At 36.5% G+C, this 25,043-nt stretch overlaps 1 protein-coding gene across 1 annotated transcript; it reads right to left on the bottom strand.

Moving 5' to 3' along the window:
• Nucleotides 1–4,543: 4,543 nt before the first annotated feature.
• On the bottom strand, nucleotides 4,544–21,545 carry LOC127836938 (uncharacterized). Its single transcript, XM_052363586.1, has 11 exons — nucleotides 21,505–21,545; nucleotides 20,605–20,679; nucleotides 20,033–20,253; nucleotides 18,908–19,884; nucleotides 18,466–18,633; nucleotides 17,291–17,509; nucleotides 15,937–16,032; nucleotides 7,583–7,669; nucleotides 6,311–6,856; nucleotides 5,892–6,025; nucleotides 4,544–5,716 (listed from the first exon to the last, which is right to left on the bottom strand). Exons 2-11 carry the CDS (start codon nucleotides 20,671–20,673, stop codon nucleotides 4,712–4,714), a joined length of 3,522 nt encoding a protein of 1,173 aa, XP_052219546.1. The 5' UTR covers nucleotides 20,674–20,679; nucleotides 21,505–21,545; the 3' UTR covers nucleotides 4,544–4,711.
• Nucleotides 21,546–25,043: the final 3,498 nt, after the last annotated feature.

Raw genomic sequence — 25,043 nt, 5'->3', positions numbered from 1 at the left:
AGTGAAATGGATATTTAAAGGTGAACTTATTTAATATATTAATTACTCTTAGCTATATACATCGCCAACACTCGAGTATATATGTTTAAAGCGTAAATATACACACACACTGAAACTAACACGCTTAATTTATTTTCCCAAATCAAGTTTTCATGCTTATGATTGCCCTTTTTTGAATTTACTTTGCCATGCCGAGACTAATGGCTCTATGCACTCTCCAGTCAAATTTCAACTGTCCTGTGAATTTTTTATCCTGGTAGGCCAGTCTGGCCTGTAAATTGTGACGGTCTTTCTTCATGTCTGAATTATTCCATTAAAGGCTTTTGGCTGACTTTCTACACTCCTTCAATGCTTTTTGTATGCTAAAGAGAAAGCTTTAAGTTAAAAATAAAAGCAGTCTGGCAGTTTAATAGTTACAAATGTATTTGGGCAATTAACATCATTTACTGAATACATATTTGATGTAATAACACACAAGCATGCAGTTGATTTTAATATATGCAAGAAAACAGCAAACAAGATGTGGTTAAGCTACATAGGGCTTCATACACTGCAACGGTGCTTTAATTACAGTGTTTTAAATATTCATAGACTATTAGTGTATTAAAAATATAATTTCTCAAATAAAATTATTTTCCTACCTACCTACCCACCTGTTAAATCTAGGGTCGGTAAAGGGCAAACCAACAATATTTTAAATGTGGCCTGATATAATTATAAATCATTGCTAAGAAATGTGTATATATAAAACAAAAATTAAAAATAGACGGTTTATTTTTTTCCCCGTTATGCATATATATCTATGTATACAAAAGTCATCAAAAAAAACGCCCAGTCCAAATATATTATGGAATGATTTTTTCACTAATGTGTGTGTATGTTGACTCCACTTCACACGATACAGTCATTGTAGTTTAATTGAAAAACGCATCTTACAATATGAGATGAGTGTTCTGGGTTCAAGCCCCAGCAGTGGCCTATCAAGTGTGAAATACAGAGCAATTATGATTAAATATATACAGTTATTTCTTTAAACAATACAATTAAATATAAGGAATAATGTTAAAGGGGCATTGTTGCTTAGCCATTTTGGGGATTGTATTGTGATTTTTCGGCCAACTTTGACATTGAATAACAGGGTTTATATACATCCCAAGCATCTAAATGCTTCTAAATTTGTAAAAAAAAAAACAAGTTGAAGTTTCAGCAGATTTGGCCCAGTGGTTCTACGCAGTGCCTGACTGTTATTGAGTAATACTCACTGATTTATGCATATTAGCTAGGCTGTTTTCGGAGAAAACCTGAGGTATTGTCATAGCCAGCTCATCGTGTCGTGTCGTGTCTTTCCGCCGTCCGGCGTCGACCATCCTAAAACCTTAACATTGACCACACTTTTCATACCCACATTTATTTTTCGTAACCAAAATGTTTGTACCCAACTTTGTTTTGTACCCAAATTTTTTGTTCCCACATTTTTCTTACCCAAAATTTTCGAACCCACATTTTTAGCTCGACTATTATATATAAAATATATATAGTGGATCCATCCTACTCACCCCGGCGTCGGCGTAAGCGTTCCCTTTAGCGTGCAAATGTTAAAGTTTGCATACTACCCCAATTATTTCCTATGTCCCTTGACATATTGCTTTCATATTTATGACCCCCTTGAAAGAAGAGGGGTATATTGCTTTGCACATGTCGGTCGGTCTGTCGGTCGGTCCGTCCGTCCACCAAGTAGTTTCCGGATGATAACTCAAGAACGCTTGGGCCTAGGATCATGAAACTTCATAGGTACATTTATCATGACACGCAGATGACCCATATTGATTTGAGGTCACTAAGTAAAGGTTAAGGTCACGGTGACCCGAAATAGTAAAATCGTTTTTGGATGATAACTTAAGAACGCACACGCAGCCAACAGGGCGAACTCTGAACAATATAACTGAAGCAACTGGTCTGTAATCCTTAATCTATAATTATCAGTCCAATGAAACATCCTCATTTGAGTAAAATAAAGTGGATCAGTAAAAATATTATCAGAATATGAGATTTTGTTTGTATATTTTGTATATTAAATATTGTGTTTATGTTTAATGGTGTTGATTAATATAAATATACGCAGGACAGGGGAGGTAATACACTTTTATATCTTTCTTATATACAGGGGAAACAAATGCAATAAGTTTAAATTTCATGTTTAATAAATAGAGGATATTTGTTCATGTCAGTGTGATATCATTTGTTTTTTTTTCATTGTCCCTTGACATATTGCTTTTATATTTTGCATACTTGTTTTCCAACATCACCCCAACCCATTTCCGACCCCCCCTACCTCACCCCCACTTTTTTTTAAACATCATCTAATAAATTACAACACTCCACATTATACCCCCCTCTCCCACCCCACCCCCCTACCCCACCCCCCGAATTTTTTTTAAACATCTAATAAATTACCACACCCCAAATTATACCCCTTTCTCACTCCCCGCTACCCCCCCCCCAACCCCCCATTTTTTAAAACATCTAATAAATTACCACACGCCATATTATACCCCCTCACCCCCACCCGCCCCGTACCCCCCCCCCCCCAAAAAAAAATTTTTTTTTTGTTTAAAACATCTTATAAATAACCACACCCCACATTATACCCCCCTCTCACGCTCTACCCCCCCTACCCCCCTACCCCCCCACCCCTCCCCAAATTGTTTTTTTAAACATCTCATAAATTACCACACCCCACATTATACCCCCTCTCACTCCCCCTACCCCCCTACCCCCCCACCCAATTTTTTTATATTTTTTAAACATCTAATAAAATACCACAACCCACATTATACCTCCCTCACTCCCCCTATCCCCCCCTACCCCCCACCCCCCAAAAAAAACATTTTTTAAACATCTAATAAATTACCACACCCCACATTATACCCCCCTTTCACCCCCCACCCCCCTACCCCCCCCCCCCCGCAAAAAATGTTTTTCAAACATCTAATATATTACCACACCCCACAATATACCCCCTCTCACCCCCCTACCCCCCCCACCCTCCACCCCCCATTTTTAACATCTAATAAATTACCACACCCCTCATTATACCCCCTCTCACTCCCCCCCTACCCCTTACCCTCCCCTACCCCCCACCCCCCCCATTTTTTTTCAAACATCTAATAAATTACCACTACCCACATTATACCCCCCTCACCCCCCCCTACCCCCCAACCCCCCCGTAAAAAAAAACAACATTTTTTAAAACAATCTAATAAATTACCACACCCCACATTATACCCCCCTCTCACCCCCATCCCCCTACCTCCCCCCCCCAATTTGTTTTTCAAACATCTAATATATTACCACAACCCACATTATACCCCCCTCTCACTCCCCCCCTAACCCCCCACCCAAAAAAAAAATATTTTTTAAAAACATCTAATAAAATACCACAACCCACATTATACCTCCCTCACTCCCCCTATCCCCCCTACCCCCCCCATCCCCCCAAAAAAACATATTTTTTAAACATCTAATAAATTACCACACCCCACATTATACCCCCCTTTCATCACCCCCATTCTCCTACCCCCCCCCCGCAAAAAATGTTTTTCAAACATCTAATATATTACCACACCCAACAATATACCCCCTCTCACCACCCTACCCCCCCACCCCCCCATTTTTTAAACATCTAATAAATTACCACACCCCTCATTATACCCCTCTCACTCTCTCCCCTACCCCCTACCCTCCCCTACCCCCCACCCCACCCCATTTTTTAAAAACATCTAATAAATTACCACTACCCACATTATACCCCCCCTCACTCACCCTACCCTCCCACCCCCCAAAAAAAACAACAACATTTTTTGTAAACAATCTAATAAATTACCACACCCCACATTATACCCCCCTCTCACCCCCATCCCCTTACCCCCCCCCCCCCCAATTTTTTTTTCAAACATCTAATATATTACCAACCAACCCACATTATAACCCCCTCACTCCACCCTAACCGCCCACCCCCCCCCCCAATTTTTTTTAAACAACAAATAAATTACCACACCCCACATTATACCCCCCTCTCACACCCCCTTCCCCCCCCCCCCCCCTACCACCCCCCCCAATTTTTTTTTCCCTTTTTTTCTTTTTTGAAAGATCGTCTTATAAATTATTGAATATGAACAATTTACCCATGATGTCTTACGTTATACTGTCAAGCACTCGAATAGTCGAGTGCGCTGTACTCTGACAGCTCTTGTTAGGTCATAAGGTCAAAGGCCAAGGTCACAGTGACTCGAAATAGTAAAATGGTTTTCGGATGATAACTCAAGAATGATTACGCCTAGGATCATGAAACTTCATAGGTACATTGATCATGACTGGCAGATGACCCCTATTGATTTTGAGGTCACTAGGTCAAGGGTCAAGGTCACAGTGACTCGAAAGAGTACAATGGTTTCCGGATGATATCTTACATTAGGTCAAAGGTCAAGGTCACAGTGACAAAAAACGTAATCACACAACAGCTGCCACTACAACTGACAGTCCATATGGGGGGCATGCATGTTTTACTAGTCTTATTTACAAACCATTTATCTTTACATGACCCCTCATTTCATGAAGAGGTATCATGCACTAAGCTCAATTTATTATTTCAAATTGTAGATATTGTTCACCAGAATATCTCGCATGACTGTAATTATGAATATTTATGGTTTTATGAAGTGGCTCCATCGTCTTCACACAGCAGAAACTCTGACTTGTATAATTCTTTTAATTTTTGGAATGCTTCACTGAGAAGAACAGCCATATATGTTGGTTGGATCTTAATGCCTTCATACTTTCCAATCAGCATGGCTATGGCGTACAAATTGCGCCCCCTGCTGTCTGAGGCACATACAATAGCCCCACTGTCACCTGGGTAGCTGAATGGTTTACCATTGATGCAATCACATACTTTTATGCACAGTCCACCTGTCATTTTAAAATCAATGTCTACAAGTGTACCCAAACCTGGGGATGACACTGCTCCCCATAGATGAACTTTAGTTCCCATTAATGTTGATATGTGTTCTCTATCAATCAATTGTGCATGCATAAACTTGTTTTGCTCTGTTTTGAATCTAGTGTTGCAATCACCAATTAAATTTTCATAAATGTCGATTGGAATAATATCGAGAAGGGTCTGCGGATGAATATTGTCTGTATGTCCAATAATTTTATTGTTAACAAGAAGATGCATAATGCCCATTTCCATATTAGCATGAGCAACATGTCTTGAGATTAGTGCAACTAGATTTCCTGCTGACTCTTCTGGTATTGATTGACTTGCACTGCCCGTCTCTTCTCTGTTATTTAACTCAACAGTGGTATTTGTAGATTCAACAAGATATCCTGTTGATTCTACTGGACTTAATTGATTTGCACTGCCTGTCTCCGCTCTGTTATTAAACTCCATATTGGTTTTTGTAGCAAACCGTTTTGCAAAGCCTCCAAGTGTCCCTATTTTCCCTTTCTTGCCCTGGACTTGGTCTCCAGGACAAATAAAATATGTGAAATTACCATCTACACATGTAGCTTTGATTGATTCATTCTTGAGGTACAGTTTTACTTTTTCAACAATTGTCTTTCTGTCTTTTGTGTCATCAATAGAGACTTCTAGGCGTCCAAGTTTCTTAGAACAGCCAACTACTCCTTCTATCGTAAGAAGTGTTGTGATGACCTGACAGAAAAAGATAGATGTTTGTGATAACATTTTTTTCCAATAGAACGTATTGTAATCTCACTAATCTGATATTCACAATTTAATGGGTATTATCCTGTGTAACCACATTCAGGACACTTCATAATAAGTTGTCAATGGATAAAAAATAAAATAATTCAATACCGGTACTTACCTCATCAATATTGTTTGAATAGTTATAAGTCTTCTCTGGGATGTTTGGTCTTTCACACTCAGGTACTTCACTTCTTTGGTATGCTGCTCTTGCAAAGGCATACACACTTTGTAAGGTGCTTTCTGTCTCCACATCTGAAAGTTCATAATGACCTTGAAGATTTTCTCATCAATAATTTGTAATATCCAAATGTGGCCATGTGAGTATTGTATTTTTTTAATGGGTTTCTTATAGGTATATAACAACTTTAATAGACCTTATACCAATTAAGGTATTCTTATACTGTATTTCCTAATCAGTATTAAACTTTATGAAATTTAATTCCATTTCTGATTTGATGTCCTTTAGATAAAAGTGGTCTGTTTAGAAACTGGTTATGGCTTTAAATAGTTGACTATCATGACTTATTAAAAGCTTACCTGAGAAATCTGTTGTTGCTCTGTATTTTTCCACATATATTTCCAGCAAATGCTTCAAAACAAAAAATATGGAGCGTTCTAAAATATCATCTGCAGCCGCCATGATGTCGGATAATGTTACCATGTTTAGAAATATGCCCTTTTCTGGGGAAAAATATTGCTGTTCTCGTTCTCGTCCCTTGCTAAATAATAGCACACATATGCCATGAAGATTGTCATTTTGAGTTTCAATCCATTCCTCTATAATGTTCTTCTTTTCTTGTTCTACTATTAAAATAATTGGGCAAGACATGTTCTGCTCCTCCAGACAGAACTGTTTCACAGGATCCATCTGCTCAGTATTATATGCATTGATTTCACCAATGAAAGCAGAAGTTGTGTAGATCTGAATGCATTCAGATTTCATCATTTTGTTTTCAGTCTCACTAAACACTGGCATGTCCAGAATGTCTTTTCCCCTGGTAATAATGGCCTGAATGGCTGCACGACCATGGCAGAAGGCTGGGAAGGAGTCATTTGGGTATTCTGACATTGCATCAACCTTGACTGCAACAATTTTATCTGACATTTCAGTGAGACCTCAAGCAAATCTTTTACATGTAATAGAACTGATAAAACTCCCCAAAGATTTAAAGTTAACAAAAAAATAAGCTGATTTTGTGTGTGCATTATAATGATTTATTCGCCATTATAATAATGAAATAACACTTTTCCTATGATAGATACTTTACCAATACTTTGCCAGTAACTGAATAAGAGGACAGTACAATAATTTCATACCCAATCCACACAAAAGTTGTGTGGCCAGGCTGTGAATCAAACCTGCTATCATTGGTTTTCTAGTTCCTCTTTCTACCAACTAAGGTAGTCAGCTCTAGTTTTAGCCCATTGCAAAGGAAAGAAAATTTAAAAGTATACCATGCATTGGTTGCAAATTTAAGTTTAATTAGTTATGGGGATTAAACATGTTTTAATAGTTCATCTGGCATGCTTACTGGTATGTGAACTTAATTGGTCAATTAATTGTATTATTATGTTAATTAATCATAATGGAGTATTTTGTTTGGTCATAAGAGTAATGTTATCAATGTCTGCTCTCTACTGACATTGATTTATATGTCAATTCCAATAATTATGATAATGTGAATTGATTGATCTTCTTGACTGTTGCATGTGATCAGTTAGCAGACAACTATATTGGTGATTGCATAAATCAAGTTTATGCTACTATATGGTTGATAATTCAAATGTAAATCTTCTTAACATGCTTACCTTTTTTTAATAAAGTCCTAAATATTTCTTCTTGTGACAACTCCAGTGTTTTGTTATCTCCATCTGGATTGACTGCTAACGATGTAACTGAAAATTAAAAGACTATACACACTTATTGGTAGTATTTTATTAGAGTCTTAAAATATATTTAATTCCATCTATTCCAGTTCAATATTGTACTTCGATTGTAATTGTAGGTATGAGCATTGGTCGCAGTATTCTTGTTTAAACTATATAAAATAGTTTGATTAATACTTTTATCCCACTTTTATAGCGAATTTGGTTGATTAAAGCTCCATTGATTAAATTTTATCTATAAGTAATGGCACAGCTATAATCAACGGCACAAAATGACGTCATCAACTGCCGAACCGGGACGTTTTCCCACGCACCTCGTCACCTGTCTACCACTGTCTACCGTCGAACAAGTTGATCTTGATCTCCCCACCCTGTCACTTCACGAGCAAATGTCTTTCTCTAGTTTGAACAACTTTGCCTCACAATTTTTTGGTGCCACTTTCCACATTCGTTAATGTATATAATGAGCTTAACTTCAAGTAATCTGTGTTATTTCGTCTGGATATAACCAGCTATTATAACAAAGAAGCAAATATTGTGCACCTCGTGATCGACTTGATAGTTTGATATCGAAAGAGAATTGTGAGTGGTGTTAGGCTACGTTGTAAACAAATGTAGTTCCGTGTATATAACAACTTAATGTCATATTGATATTATAAAACTTTAAGATTTGCAATTCAATATGATTAAAATTGTAATTAATAACGCTCGACTCTTTGTTACAGAACGATATTCTGATTTAAATAAAAATGATAATTTGATAAGCGGTTATATTTGGAACGCGGAGTTCCAAATACACTGACCATGGTTACATTAAAGTCATTATCAAAGTACGACAAACACTCCTGAAAACTAGTTTTGTTTAAATAAATAAGTTTACTGAATAAAAAGTGGGATTAATAGAGAATAATAGGTTAGTGTTGATTATAGATCAGGTGTATCATGCTCGGCACGAAAACGAAAAAGCACTCGCCAAGGCTCGTGCTTTTTGTTTTCTAAGCCTCGCATGATAAACCTGATCTATAATCAACACTAACCTATTATTCTCTATTTAATATTCCCTTAAAACCTAAATCTTGAAGTTGCTACCGTTAGCGACCAAATCATCGTGTAAAACAAACTTGATTACTCGGTTTGTGTTCCTCAGCTACTCATGGTATAATATACTTCTCACCACAATGTGAGCATTTTTATCTCCGTAATGCCCTGGTTAAGGTAAACGTGCAACTTTGCCATATCACTGTTTAAAATACAGATATTCAATTGAAACTTTACAAATATGTTTGGAGTGATTGTGTGAAGTCACTGACCATGTTTTATTACTCTTTCTTGAAATGTAGCAGAATTATACCCCTTTTTGTACTTTAATTTGTCAGGATTTGTATAAAGTAATGTAGGAATCAATTGAAACTTTACACATGTGTACAGGGTCATTGAGTGAGGTCACTGATCAAATTATATAACTCTGCCATGCAATTAACCAAAATTATGCCACTTTTTGTACCGTACTAACAGATTTGGTTTTAAGGTAAATGTGCAATATCTCCATATCATGACTGTTTCTGTTACAGGTATTGAATGGAAACTTTGTATATGTTTTTGGGGTCATTGTGCGAAGTTTCATAACTCTGACCTGCAGTTGAGTAGAATTATGCCTCTTATTTTACTTTAAAAAAAATATGATTGACGTGCATGTGCAACTTCTCCATATCTCCATATTAGCTGCATATATTGAATAAAAAAGTTTATGATCAGGATGTTAATAAACATTTACTGACCAAGTCCTTGAATTGAAACTAGCATGATTATGACCTCTTTGGTAATCAATATCATCATCATTAATCCCTTGACCAGGTTGGCTGTTGGGGAAATGAGGGACAACGATACAGAAATTTTCATCCAGTCAGGTCATCTGTGTGCTGCTGAGAGTAATTTATCCATGTAAAGGGAATCCACTCTTTTAAATTGTCAATCCAGCTTTTCTTCTGACGGCCCTGATCTCGAGGTTGACCTCTGTCAAGCGTGCCATTTATAACAGTTTTAAACAGAGAGTTGTGCCTTGTGACGTGTCCAAACCAAGCCAGCTTTTGATGTTTCACGGTTGCCAATAAGGGCTCTTGTGAACCAACAAGTGTTGCAGTTATATTCTGGAAGTATTTGTTGGCCCTGTGCTTCGTGAAGGAGATGCGGAGCAGTCTTAGTCAAAAGTATTCTACAAAGTTGTTTGGGAATTATTCCCCTGTAGTCGAAATTGGCCTCACCCTGCAGCCAGTTTATAAATTCACCATGCCAAGGTGTATTTTATTTTTATTTTTTGTGAAATAGCTTCAAACATTTATTATCTTAAAGGACAAGGTCCATTTGTGTAATATTTTCTATGAAACATAAGACAGTGATCCTCATCTAAATGTGTAAAAAAATCAACCTTCGAGCCATAATTTTGAGCACTCCCATGTGCCAGTGTGTTTTATATTGACTTTCGTGGTAAAATATGTTCAAATTATGCCCTTCGGTCAAATGCAACCCCAAACCAATGGTCTGGACTTTTATTTTACTTTAAGCTACAGTTTCTCAGGTGAACGTTCAAGCATACTAAAGGAGCTCTTGTTCTTTTACAGTTTCAGGTTCAATAGTTAGTGGACATTAAATAAAAATATGGTACTTCAATTCAGAAAAGTAAGGCTTCCTCGTTACACTTGACATATTACATTAACTTAAGCATCTGGCATAATGATTGCAATAACTAAGATTTGTATTCTGACTTAATTAGTAGTCTAGAATGAAGAATCTCGCGGCCATTTTGTTAGGAGCCCTTAGGAGCAAGTAAAATTGAGGTCAAGTCGGTCGAAGTCCAGGTGCAAGGGTGTGAGTAATTGGTTTTCACCTGGTGCCTGTTATGCATGTATCAGCTTAGGGGTATGGTAATAAATCCGTGTTTATTGTTGTCGATTAAATGAGCGTGAATTCACCTGCGAGTTATGCGTGACTTATTAGAAGCAATTCCATATCGGAGCGTAATCGATTTGGCGCTTTTTAAGCTCCACTGGCCAAAGGCCAGCGGGGCTTATGTCATGGTCCTGTGTCCGTCGTGTGTGTGTCAGTGCGTCCATGCGTCCGTGCTTTAACTTTTTTATGCCTCCCTTCGAAGAAGAGGGAGTATATTGCTTTGCACATGTCGGTCTGTCGGTCCGTCCACCAGGTGGTTTCCGGATGATAACTCAAGAACGCTTGGGCCTAGGATCATGAAACTTCATAGGTACATTAATCATGACTCGCAGATGATCCCTATTAATTTTGAGGTCACGAGGTCAAAGGTCAAGGTCACGGTGACCCGAAATAGTAAAATGGTTTCCGGATGATAACTTAAGAACGCATACGCCTAGGATCATGAAACTTCATAAGTAGATTCATCATGACTTGCAGATGACTCCTATTGATTTTGAGGTCACTAGGTCAAATGTCAAGGTCACGGTGATCCGAAATAGTAAAATGGTTTTCGGATGATAACTAAAGAAGGCATACGCCTAGGATCATAAACTTCTTCGTTAGATGGATCATGACTCGCAGATGACCCCTATTGATTTTGAGGTCACAAGGTCAAAGGTCAAGGTCACGGTGACCCAAAATAGTAAAATTGTTTTCGGATGATAACTCAAGAACGCATACTCCTAGGATCATGAAACTTCATAGGTACTATTAGGTAGATTGATCATGACTCACAGATGACCCCTATTGATTTTCAGGTCACTAGGTCAAAGGTCAAGGTCACGGTGACCCGAAATAGTAAAACGGTTTTCGGATGATAACTCAAGAACGCTTTTGCCTAGGATCATGAAACTTCATGGGTAGATTGATCATGACTCGCAGATGACCCTATTGATTTTGATGTCACTAGCTCGAAGTCCAATGTCACGGTGACCCGAAATAGTTAAATGGTTTCCGGATGATAACTCAAAAACGCTTACGCCTAGGATCATGAAACTTCATAGGTACATTGATCATGACTCGCATATGACCCATATTGATTTTTAGGTCACTAGGTAAAAGGTCAAGGTCACGGTGACCCGAACAGTAAAATTGTTTCCGGATGATAACTCAAGAACGCTTTTGCCTAGGACTGTGACCCGAAATAGTTAAATGGTTTCCGGATTATAACTCAAGAACGCTTACGCCTAGGATCATGACGCTTCATAGGTACATTGATCATGACTGGTCGATGACCCCTATTGATTTTCAGGTCACTAGGTCAAAGGTCAAGGTCACAGTGACAAAAAAACGTATTCACACAATGGCTGCCACTACAACGGACAGCCCATATGGGGGCATGCATGTTTTACAAACAGCCCTTGCAGGGCTTACTCTGCCATTCGCCAAATTAGCCAATGGCTACATATAAGGAAATTTGGCTACAAAATATTCCATCTGGCTACAAAGATTTCACCATAATCACCCATAAAATATCCTCAATAATAAGAATTCCGACATAAAAAGGTAAATTTGGCTAAAGAAAATTTTGAGCCAGCGGGAGCCCTGCCCTTGTTTGCATACTTGTTTGCCAACATGACCCCAACCTATAAACAAGAGCAGACAACTGTATCAAGCATTTTGACAGAATTATTGCCCGTTTTATACATAGATAAATAAACATTTTGCTTACATTGCCATAACTTCTTTATTTATGATCAGATTTTATTAATACTTTGACAAAACCATACTTACCTGAATACCACAATGGATTCCACCCAAACAATACACCACGCCACAACCCAGAATCCCTGCACCCCCCCCCCCCCTCACCTCCCCCACAAACAAATTTGTTTTTTTCTTTTTTTATTTTTGAAAGAATATTACATGACCACACCCCACATTATACCCCCCTCTCAACTCCCCCATACACCCCCTCCAAAAAAATGTTTTTCTTCCTTTTTTCATTTTTGAAACATTGTCTAATAAATGACCACACCCCACATTATACCCCCTCTTTTCTAACCCCCCCCCCAAACTTTTTTATTTTTTTTTACTTTTGAAAGATCGTCTAATAAATTATTGAATATGAACAATTTCCCTCATTCTATACATAGATGGTGATGTCATTACGTTATTGTCATCTCTATACTAAGACGCATCACATTCACAAGTAGTTCTGCGTAAGAATGAACATGTTAATAATGAAAGAAAAATCGATTTATTGTGTGTTTAAAACCGAATGTTGTTTAAAGAAATGTAATTAAATTATGTATGGAATGAGTGATGTATTGGACATCATCAATTGATGACGTTCATTGAACGAATGATAATGGCGACTAAAATTAGTTCAGCTCCTGGAATGCGTTTCACTAAGATGCGTACGCAAATAGTTTCCGTAAATATTTGCGTACGCAAATGTTGTTCTCAAAAACGCGTTTCACTAAACAGCGTAAATTAACGCTGTGCGTAAATTCTGGCGTACATTTACGTCACATATGTACTTCGCGTAAATCAGAAAAATTGGCGTAAATCCGGAAGTTTTATGGCTGCCGTTGCTGAAGCGTTCACAATACGTGATATTCGTCCTCGAATATTCCGAGCACGAATCGACACCTTAAGCTATCTTAGCGAAAAGCAAATCGTTGAGAGGTATCGTCTGTCGACGGAGGGTATTATTTACCTCGAGGAGTTAATTCGTGCTGATTGCGAGCCATTGAGTGACAGGAGTCACTCACTGAACGTCAGAACAAAGGTCGGTGTACGTTGTTTGTTTGTCTTTTCGAACATGAATACCATATTATATATTATAATCTTTTTTTGTGCAATTAAGTACCACATAACCGACACCTGTTTTCGTTGTTATTTCCCTTGAATACACGGACGCCATATTGTTGTGAACGAAAAGCTGATGTGGTATCTCCACAATTTAGTTTGGAATTTTATTCTTGTTTGTTTCTCTATCTAAAAAATATAAGTCTTAACATTATATACCGTCGAACATGCACGAAATGCATTGATTCATCTGCTTCTTATGGTACGAGTTTATAGAACTTCAGTTGACTTTTTTTTGAAGAGTAACTGATTTTGACTGTGACATTTTTTGGTTGTGTTATTTTTTAATATTATTTACAAACAAACTTGTGTTTTTGTAGTCCCATTTTATAGTTATTTCTGAACAAACGTGGATAAACTATTGTTCAGGAAATTTAATAAAGGTTATATATCACATAAGTAATTTTGAGAGACAAAATTTATTAATATTTTTTATTGGATTGCATTGGTCTCTTTTTCAGCTCCTAGTATTACCTTTTTTTCTAGAGAATTCAATTCCTCTGAAGGGGTCCTCCTACCGTGCCCCGCTCATACTGCACCCTGGCTGTTTCTTTTTTACGGGCCTTCACCTTCAGGTCGCTAACCTTCTTCTTGCATTCATCAACAGTTCGGCTTATTAAGCTGGTGCTGTTGACAATAAAAATGCAATTTCAGTCTAGCAAAAATTCATTACATGTTATACTTTTACCACCAGCACCAGATATAAGCTCTAAAAAAAAAATGAAGAATACATAAATATATTCAAATTCAGATTTAATACTGTACAGTAACTTTAATTAAGCAATGACACTACATGCTTAAATTGTACCTTGTATCAGTTTAATGTCAAAACAGGGGCTTCAAATAAATTGATCAATCACCAGTTACTAAATAATTTATATCTAAATTATTTTCTAAATTTTGTTTTGTTTCTTGTTTCTTCGTTTGTGGCGATATGATTAATCTGGGGCTTTGCATGTTAAAGTTTAGACCACTTACGCGTCCATAACGCTTTCCCATGCTTTCCGTTTGTCCATTCCAGTGAGGGAAATAGACAGACCAACCTCGAGCACGTCATATTTAAACTCGTTTTGGACCAATTCGCTTTCTTTACCTTCGTTTTCGCGTCCATTGTTTACAGTAGATACTGTTGCAGACGATGACTTTCTTAAGCGTCCGCGCGCACCTGACAGGCTAAACAACACTTACGCGCAGCGTAAATTTTGCGCACATTTTAGTGAAACGGCGTACGCAATAATTTACGTTCGGCGTAAATTATGTGCGTAAACTTAAAGTTGCGTAAATATACGCTATTTTAGTGAAACGCACTCCTGGTTATAGCCGCGATTTGGGAGTCTTGAAAACTGGCCCAACACGTTTGCTGAAATTTGACATGTTTATGGACAAGAACGCGATCTACATGATGGCATATCCGTCATTTCTGGGAAATATCTAGTTTTTGATAAAATGACAAAAAAGTGGTGTTTTGTATTGCGCAATCGCTAAAACCACCTGGCTTGGCCGGAAGTACATGTAGCTTTAATAGCAACACCAAGACAATTCACCCCCAAGAGACAATTCATGCGCTAGACAATTTAAATTTGATTTTAAATATTTTTTTGTACCCAAAATATTTCGTACCCATATTTATTTCGTACCAAATTTTTTTTTCGTACCCATTTTTTTCGTACCCAAATTTTTTCGTACCCATTTTTGTTCGTACCCCAATTTTTTTTTCCTAACCATTTTTTTCGAACCCAAATGTTTTTTGTACCCAAATGTGTTCGTACCAAAAAAAAAATCGTACCCATTTTTTCGTACCCATTTTTTCTAACCCATTTTTTTCGTACCCAATTATTTTTCGTTCCCAATTTTTTTCGTACCCAATTTTTTTTTCATACTCAATTTGTTCGTTCCGAAATGTTTTTCGTTCCCAATTTTTTTCGTACCCAAATTTTTTTTCGTTCCCAAATTTTTTTCGTACCCATTTTTTTCGTACCCTAATTTTTTCGTACCCAAATTTTTTGTGTACCCTTTTTTTGTAGCCAAATAGTTTTTCGTACCCAAATTATTTTTGGCATAAATTCTTCGTACCCAAAATTTTCGTACCCACTTTTTTTTTACACATTTTCCTTACCACATATTTTTTTCCTACCCAATTTGTTTTGGCATAATTTTTTCGAACCAAAAAATGTCGTACCCACATATTTTTGTAACCAAAATTTGTTTACACACATTTTTGTGTCGTACCCAAATTTTCATTACCACAGTGTTCTTACCCAAAATGTTCGTACCCACTTTTTTTAGTCCCCACTCATTCCATCCCGCGAAACCCTTAAGGTGTCGCAACTCTAGTAAATATAAGGGCAACATCATTATGTTTATAGGAACAAACAAGAACAACAGGTAACAATCTTGATATTTCTCATTTGACTACTTGATAATTATATAAGTATTCCAGTAGAGTTTTGTGTTTTCTTTTACATGTTATTGCTTACCATACATGTCGAATAGATCGTAAACAGGCGATTCTAAGGACATGTCATCATATCTTGACCCATCCTCTTCCATAACAACCAGTTCCTGCTGTATGTCTGAAATATTAACTAAACAAATTAACGATAATTGCGTTCAATAAATTTTATCTCCGCCAAGGGAGTCCAGTGTTCTTCGACGATTGGTTCTTTGAGTGTTGATTAAATAACAAGCTTAACATATTCGGCCTAAGAATTGTTTGTCAAAGTAATTTTTTTTTAATGTGACGTTTTATAATGGTTATTAACAGTGTTTTTCTACACCTTCATAGCTCTGAGGGATATTTTTTTTTTTTGATATACAATTCATATAATAGTAACAGAACAAGAGTGGAAATTTTCAAAAGAACATATTTGATGTATGATGTATTCTGGGAAATATGGCAAATAACCTTTGCGTGAAGACAATGTTATACACTGAGAGTTTTTTCCAGTGTAACTATCAATATTTTCAACTAAACTAAAATAATAACATTCGAACAACCGGATAAACAGTGTGGAAATTACACACCGAGAGCGGAAGGGTACACCTCGAATATTTGTTGTGATACGACGTCTTCAGTTAGAAGGGATTCCAAACAATCGGATTCTTGAAAAGCTAATGTAAACATATGAAAAAGGACGTTTATAAAGGGGGACATATTGTTTTTGCCCTGTCTGTTTGTTGGTTTGTTGGTTTGTATGCGTCAAACTTTAACATTGGCCATAACTTTTGCAATATTGAAGATAGCAACTTGATATTTGGCATGCATGTGTATATCATGGAGCTGCACATTTTGAGTGGTGAAAGGTGAAGGTTAAGGTCATCCTTCAAGGTCAAAGGTCAAAGATAGGGGGGGACAGTGTTTCACAAACACATCTTGTTATATTTAAAATAATACATTTTCATGTAAAATAAAATTAAAAAAACACACTAACAAATATCCATTTGGTAATATGTATTAGTACCGAACACAATGGATTAACTTGGCTTTAAAGGAAAAGGTCGACATGTGTTTTGAACATACCATGAAAAAAGTGAGTGATTTTGAAAAATATTTGCATTGAAAAGAAGTTATAGCTGTAATAAACGTTTTGCTACATTAAACATTTAAGTAACTATGTTTTTATTATATGCACATGTATATAAGTTCATAATTAATTGTACATCTTTTTAAAAGCCAATTTTTATTATATGCTAGTATGAATTGTCGATAAGAAAACATTTTGTTCTTCTGAATCGTTCCTTCAAAATGTATGCTTTGCACGTTTTTTAATAATTAACATTAATACGAGTGGTATTACACAGCCATATTTAAATACTAAAACCAAAACCTACTTTGTACATAAGATGATTCCTTGAACATCGACAGCTTATCGGGATCCATGTCAATCGCTACCGCTTTTGAATCAATCAATTCCTGATGAAGGTTTTTTATTTCCTCTTTGGTCGTTAATACGAGGTCTTCCAACTGAGCTTTGTACGATTCTTTGGCGTCCCTCTTCCGCTTATTTGCCTCTCTTCTTTTATTTTTCTTAACGTTTTTCTCATAAGAATCTAAATAATAAAGAAACAGTAGGGAGTTCATCAAAGCATTGATATGTACAATCATTACAATAAAACATTATGTATATATAATGTTCATCTGTTGAATTAGCGATAGCTATAAAAAAATAACTACACCTATGTTCTTTTACAAAAAATGAACAAATTTAGACTGCTTGTGCATCCGATACATGCGAAAATAAATCTATATACCATGTGGATTTCTTTCGACAATGCAGGTCAATTAAAGGGACTTGTTCACAGATTTTCGTATATTTTAAAAATGTCATTTAAAGTATTTATTTACACACCTGTAATAGTTGCAATAGTCCTAAATAGTTATAATACAAGGACTACAATATGTGTTTGTGAAACACTATGTTCCCCCATATATTTGACCTTTGACCTTGAAGGATGACCTTGACCTTTCACCTCTCAAAATGTGCAGCTCCATGAGATACATATGCATGCAAAATATCAAGATGCTATCTTCAATAATCCAAACGTTATGGCGAATGTTAAAGTTTGACGCAATCCAACAAACAGACAGGGCAAAAAAATACGTCCCCCAGTATAGACTGTGGGACGCAAATAGTTTTGCCCTGGTAATCGAAATGAGGTAAAAGTAGGTCACAACATAGTCTTTTAAATCCATGTCATCGTTAAAACCTTATGTAGATAATATACGCTTTTACTTAATTTTTTTTATACAAAAAGTAACAAACGCTTTATGATTTTTCAATTTCGAATTATGGTTATCAACGAACAAACATAATATTTTAAAATATTTCTAAGTTTACTGGTTAAATGTTTACATTTGTTTTCAATCTACGATTTGTTTAATGTGTTGTGTTTGGGCCAAACTGTGAACAAGTCCCTTTCATGAGATTAATGTTAATTAAGCAGTCTAGACAAATTTAAAGCGTAAAACATAAAAAACAATGTTACAAAGCGAAGGTATTTACTACCATCTTTTTTCTCGTATGAGCTAACAATATAGTAAACAATCGGCTTGAAGTTTTGATTGCTCGCTATTTGTCTGCCCTTTACAACGAGGACTCTCTCTCCAGCTTTCTTCAGACCTGCTTTCACTTCAAGCTCCCCTTTGTCTTTGTTAAGGTTTACTTCCGAGAAACCTGAATCATAGCAAGCGGTTTGCTTTTAGTGGGATTTTATATTACAAGGTACTGGAAATACCTTTTCAATTGTCGTTTTTCAATTCTCAAACAATTTATTTCAAACTATTCGATTGAAAAAATGCTTATAATGATATTTAAAATATACGAAATCGTCATTGTCTTCGTTATATTGTCAATTGCATACAGTACAAAAAAATACATTCTGATTCAAAGGCTAAAGAAGACCGAAAGAAGTGTGCTCAATGACTTTTCTTTAAGAAAGAATGTTCACCGATATTTTCAACGTCATCTAAAAAGTCGGATGTAAATTCCACTTCGTTGATTCTGTCTTCCACAACTCTGAATCGCACAGGTTCTGACTCAATGACTTCATCAGAGGCCGATTCCTGACTTGAATCATAATCAACCTTCAGTATGGCAGAAGCGTTCGTCGGTTGTTTTAATCCGAACTCCTTTGCAACGTATGTGAAACCGACACCCATTTCAGTCACTGCCTGGGGAATGTTTCGACAGTGCGCGTCAATTTCGTTACAGATGATCTTAAACTTGAAGCACTCTGGATTTTGATTGTGGCCCTCTGAGAGAGCCGATGTGCTGAACAAGTAATGACCAAGTATTGGAAGGCTTATAGTGAAAGTAACGTCGTCAATTCCAGGTGAAAAAACGACCATCCTGGGAAGAGCTTTTAAGTTCACAGAACCGATATCGCCAGTGTCTGTCAGAAAAGTCAAAGTGTAAGTGAACTTCAAACCTTTCACTGAAGGACAAGCAATATGTATCACACATCGACCTTTATGTGACATCAAGACGCAAGCGTTCTCCGAAAGTAGGGACATTCCGGATTGAAAGAATGCAGGAAGCAATAAAGCACAGGAGGCAAATGTTTCTTCGGTTACAGACTGCCCTTTTGGAAGATAAAGGAAATCGATATTATCTGGGAATGCATGTATGGCAAGTATTTTGGGATGTATGCAAAACCAGAAGTCAGAAAACACAGATCTCTCATTCCCAGCACTGGATGATGAAGCTTGAAAGGTTCTGTTTCCATCGCTCTCAATAACAATCTCTCCGCCTCTCCTATAGCCGCTGACCGATGCTATTGCCAGCTCCGTGAATACCAAATGCCAGATATTGTTACAACGAAAGCTGTTCCAGGAAGCCGGAGGAATTTTATCGAACATCCATCCTGGCTCAAATGTTATGTCTTTTGCTTTGCCTAAAATTAAAACACTCTCAATTCCCGCAGCTCTGGAAAACAGCAGAAGTGAAAAAAATAAATACACTATATTAAAAAAACTTACGGTCAGAATGATTTGACAATTATTTGGATGTTTAAAATTAATGCATGTTAAACTTCAGTTTCACTTTTTGTTACATTTCTAAAAGGTGTACTTACTCGCAAAGTGTGCAAAAGGTTCCTGGCGAATAACTTTTCGAATCGACAAGTTTCCTTACTTCGTATGGCAATAGGCGAATTAGCACGGATCCCACCATGTGCGACATCCAAACTAAGATAGACCTCGCAATGTAAATGTCTCTGTAAACATGACTCCTGTCAACTGATTTTTCAAAATATTGTACAATATTTCTTAGTGTTTGCATATCTTCAATCCCGATCTACAAATAGTACAACGTAATTTATTAACACACTCATGAAAACACTATTTGTTAAAGAATGAATGTCTATAAAAGTGATCGAACAAACGCATGAGTCATACCATGTAGCCATATAGCTGAATATGAACATACAATCCATTTAGAATTTCTATTACCATATTTTTTGACGATTAACAAGTGCACACCAATCGTTATTTTTAAGTTTTTAATTATCTTATAACATAGAGTAAAGTAAAAAAATAAACAATGAGCTTTGGGTTGGTATATTTATAATCACCAAATTTCGAAAATCAAATTTAATTTCGTCAAGCTGAATTGATCAGTCATAATAAACATGCTTTAGTCACATACATTTTGCACATGTTGATCGTTCTGATGAAATGTGAGTTTCTTCTCGTCGTATGAATGGAGGCTAGACATTATTTACTGAAAATATATAAATACATATTTCCACGCTGTATTTTATAATTTTCCCACAAAATATATGTACGAGTCGATATTGACGTACTGAAGTATAGTGTCGAGGATCTTAATTATGTAGTTTGGTGAGCCTTTGAAGGACAATCGTCTCGAAATAAAATGAGAACACAATTTTACCTAGATGACCTTGATGACACAGGCACAATAGTTTTTCCTGCATGCAATATTGTTAAGTTATGGCATATTTTCATTAACCGCGAGATACATAAGAGTTTGTTTACTAACCTTATATCTATATTTTTTAATGTAAAAATAAAGTACCATATAAGCCATATATGCCCCTTGAAGTTAGAATGAGAGGTATAGTGTAACCGAATAGCTTGAGTACATACAAGGTCGAATAAGAGGCTAGCGTGCACAGATATGACTGATATTATTTGGAATGGCTGATAATAAAACATTGACAATATCTATGTTTAGTTGTGTTGACCACATTGTGTAGTGAAACGGAACTTTTTATGTTTATATGATGACCAACCAAAAACATCAGCATAAAATTAACTACAGATTTATCAAGACTTTAAAAATAGTGTTTCCTTTAACATACTGTATATTCAATATAATACATTTTGCCAATTATAATACACCACAAAATTACATAAAGAGTTAACATGTATTAATTTCATACATAAACTAATGCACATTCAAAAAGCAGATTTAAATTATGTGTGTTCGTAAGCAATACATTGACGTTCGGTTCTTGAAGGCACACAAGCTATAGCGACCCTATTTACTGAGATTGTAAGCCGTAAAATATAGGAAACGACCTACCACTTTATCTTACGATAATACGAAATCCAAAATCACAAAAACAAACCGAAGTTAAACTTGGTTAATTATAAAATTCGCCAAACGCAGTTGATTGTTCATTTCGAATTGCACCTAATCGTGAGTTTTACTTTAATTTGATATTGTATTAGCGGTATCTCTTCAACGATCGCTACTTAAATTTCATGAATCTTAAGTAACTTGAAACGTGCACATTGTATTATGGTCAGATAAACAGATAACGGTTTAAATTTGTAAATATGAAGAAACGTAATCTGTTGATTTTCTTTCCATGAGTTCAGTAAAAGAATATTGTCTGGATTTATAACAATATGTCTTTTCAATTAAATTAAAATATATTTAAATAGTAACCTCTGGAAAAAGTAGATAATCGCTATATGCATACATAAATATGCCGTCTATATCCAGTATTTAATTCAAATATTCATATGCATATACAAAGCACTTTTTTCAAAAAATACAGTAACTAGTTATCAATATATCCTACACATATTGCTGCTTCGTAAAAGATACACGTGTTTCAACAAGAAAAGTTAACATCCTTCCAACGACCCTATAAAGTATAAAACTGCCTTGGATTCCTTCACACATGTGTGTATTAACACACGTCTTATTTTTTTACTCAAGCATACAAATTTAAGTTTTTAAAACTCTTCTTACCAAGGGGAAGTTCTGTCGACCGGTTATTAGTAATAAGATTATGATATCTTTTCTGCTCTAATGAAAACAGCACGCCCATTGAATTAACACGAAAGAACAAGTATAACTTGCATATAACAAACACAAACTATCGACATTCGATTTGAATAGACAAAACTTGTCAAAGCGAAACAACTAATGGGATTGTATGGAACGCCAATGCTGCCTTATGATGGCAATGGTCTTTATATTCTGTGCATTTACTAAGTTGTTTTGTGTAAACTACACTTTGTCCTGTAGAAACATCATTTCGTTATGTGCATTTGTCATTATGTTGTGTGCATTTGTCATTATGTTGTGTGCATTTGTCATTATATTGTGTGCATTTGTCATTATGTTGTGTGCAATTGTCATAACGGTGTGTGCATTTGTCATTATGTTGTGTGCATTTGTCATTATGTTGTGTGCAATTGTCATTATGTTGTGTGCAATTGTCATAATGTTGTGTGAATTTGTCATTATGTTGTGTGCATTTGTCATTATGTTGCGTGCATTTGTCATTATGATGTGTGCATTTGTCATTATGTTGTGTGCAATTCAGGGGCGTTCCTGAGGCTATTTCAACTATACGCACGACCGAGCAGCGAAGCTGCGAGTGAGGTAGGTGCGGGAGGGGGTATCCCCCTCCTGCTAGGGGGGTTTGGGGGGGGGGGCCTCCCCCTCGAAAATTTTGTAAAAATTCATTGCAGATGGTGCGTTTTGGTGTTATCTTTCAGCCACGTTTTGGAAATTTAATTCGTCAATTTCTTGCTTGAAAAAGACCGATAAAAAAAAACTAAGCCCGTCATTATTTTCTGCTGAAACTGATTTTATGTGGGGTATTTGGTAAACAGAAAATTAAATTCTTTTTTAATTAAACTGTAAAAGAAACACTGTTTGAATGAAACAACAGCATGCTCGCTGAGTATTGAGCGAGCATGCTAAACTTTTATTTAACTCTATCAATAAAACCAGTTTGGACGATGTGTAATTTATTAAAAAGAAAACATCCTCTAATTTCACATAAAACACAGGTCCACTTGTATGTGCAATACTACACCCTGAAAAGTAATGCTAATCTTCGATCTTTCCTTTGTGCAAAAATGTCGACCACATGCTCAGCGTTAATTTCTCTTTCCCTATATACATTAAGGAGTCCCAGTCCAGACAAGCGTTCCGTCCCCATCGTATTCCGCAAGTATGTCTTGACCCTTCGCATTGTGGAAAACGATCTTTCTGCAGATGCGGTGGAGACAGGCATAACGAGGAGCAGCATGAAGCATTTTCTTATGCTGGGGTATAGCTGCTCACTCGCAAAAGCTAAGCTTTCTTCAAGTGTTTCGGCGGGAGCAGGGCGGTCCATGGCCATTGCTGCACTTGTCGATCAAGTGCGCCATTTCGCGCATTCCCTCAGGAATGTAGCTTCATCCACTGTGAGACAGGACCAAAATCCTGCGTATATTTCCTTGCAGCTGTCTACAGGAAGATTCGACCTCTGCACCTGCAAATTGAAACCGAAACCTGTACAATAGATAAACAATTTTATTACATGTTATGACGAGATAAAAAAAATATACCATGTGTGTCTATTGCCGTTGAATTCATTAAATCGTTGAATAAAAGATAAAATGCTCGACAGTGCCTATCATGTTATATAACTCGTTTAAATAAATTCAATGTTAAAAGGTATGAATGTAATATAGTCCTCTATATGTACAGTTGTTGACATGTTGTATGTTTAAAATAACACAAATGATGGGAAATACTTGCCTAAATCGTTCAAGTAGTACCTTGAATATATCCAATTAATAACATTTCGAGTTTATACCAAAATAATTGAAGTTTACCCGTGCTGGAATGAGGGATTCTGCCTGTACCGGCCATTGCCCTGTAGTAACCTGTCCTCCACCTCTGTTAGCAAATGGTCGACGAACGGCAGATACATGTTATTTTTCCAAAATTCGGACACATTATTAGCTGGGGCATTTGGCCGCTTTTCTGGCGTCCGGCGTTCCTTGGCGTTGACGGTACCACGTCTACCGCAGATGCGATGTCAACCGCCTTCTCGTACAAGGCATCCCACACAGTGTCGTCTGCACGTTCATTCTAAAATAACGATTTGACAGCTGAATATATAAAGTAAGAGGGTTGCCAAATAAAATAAGGCTGAAGCAACGTGTTGATCATGTATATAACATGAAATACTATATCTTGTCCTCGTGTTTCACGACTTAATGTGCAATTAACTACATTGCAAAAATAGGATATTAATATTCGCTTGAAATTTCTTTAAATTTAACTTGAAAAACACACTTTAAGTATAAGGAAAAATCACATTTAAAATTACCTGTATCAAAGCCTTGACAACTCTCGTTTCCGTGGCAGCCTTGAGGAGGTCACATGATTTCCCCTGCAGCATTTTTGACAGCGAGACGAGGGAGGCAAACACATGTTCGATGGCAACCAGGGTTATAATGAAATCGAACTGTAACACAGACAGCAGGTAACCTGATGCATTCGCGTCGTCATCACCCGAAAGTTGTTCCAAAGATGTAACTACTGTTCTGTTTATTAAAAATCGCAGACAACTTCATTTATTGGAAAACATAAATGTAACATTGCGTAAGAAGCATATTTGAATTGTTTGATCAGGTTTGACGTCGCACAAATACATGCTTATTTCATAAGTAACATAACTTAATAGATGATGGATGTTTTTCAGTGAAATTTTTATCACACGTCATTCAACTTTCATTTAGCTTTGATCCCGACCTAAGCGAAAACTCGATCAATATTACTGATTATCTTAATCGTTTTTCCAGTATCTGAAAGCTTCTTTCTAG

Source organism: Dreissena polymorpha, chromosome 7 (assembly GCF_020536995.1).
Source record: "Dreissena polymorpha isolate Duluth1 chromosome 7, UMN_Dpol_1.0, whole genome shotgun sequence".
Lineage (NCBI taxonomy): Eukaryota > Metazoa > Mollusca > Bivalvia > Myida > Dreissenidae > Dreissena > Dreissena polymorpha.
Note: the sequence above shows the minus strand (reverse complement) of the source record. Positions and strands in the feature narration are given on the sequence as shown.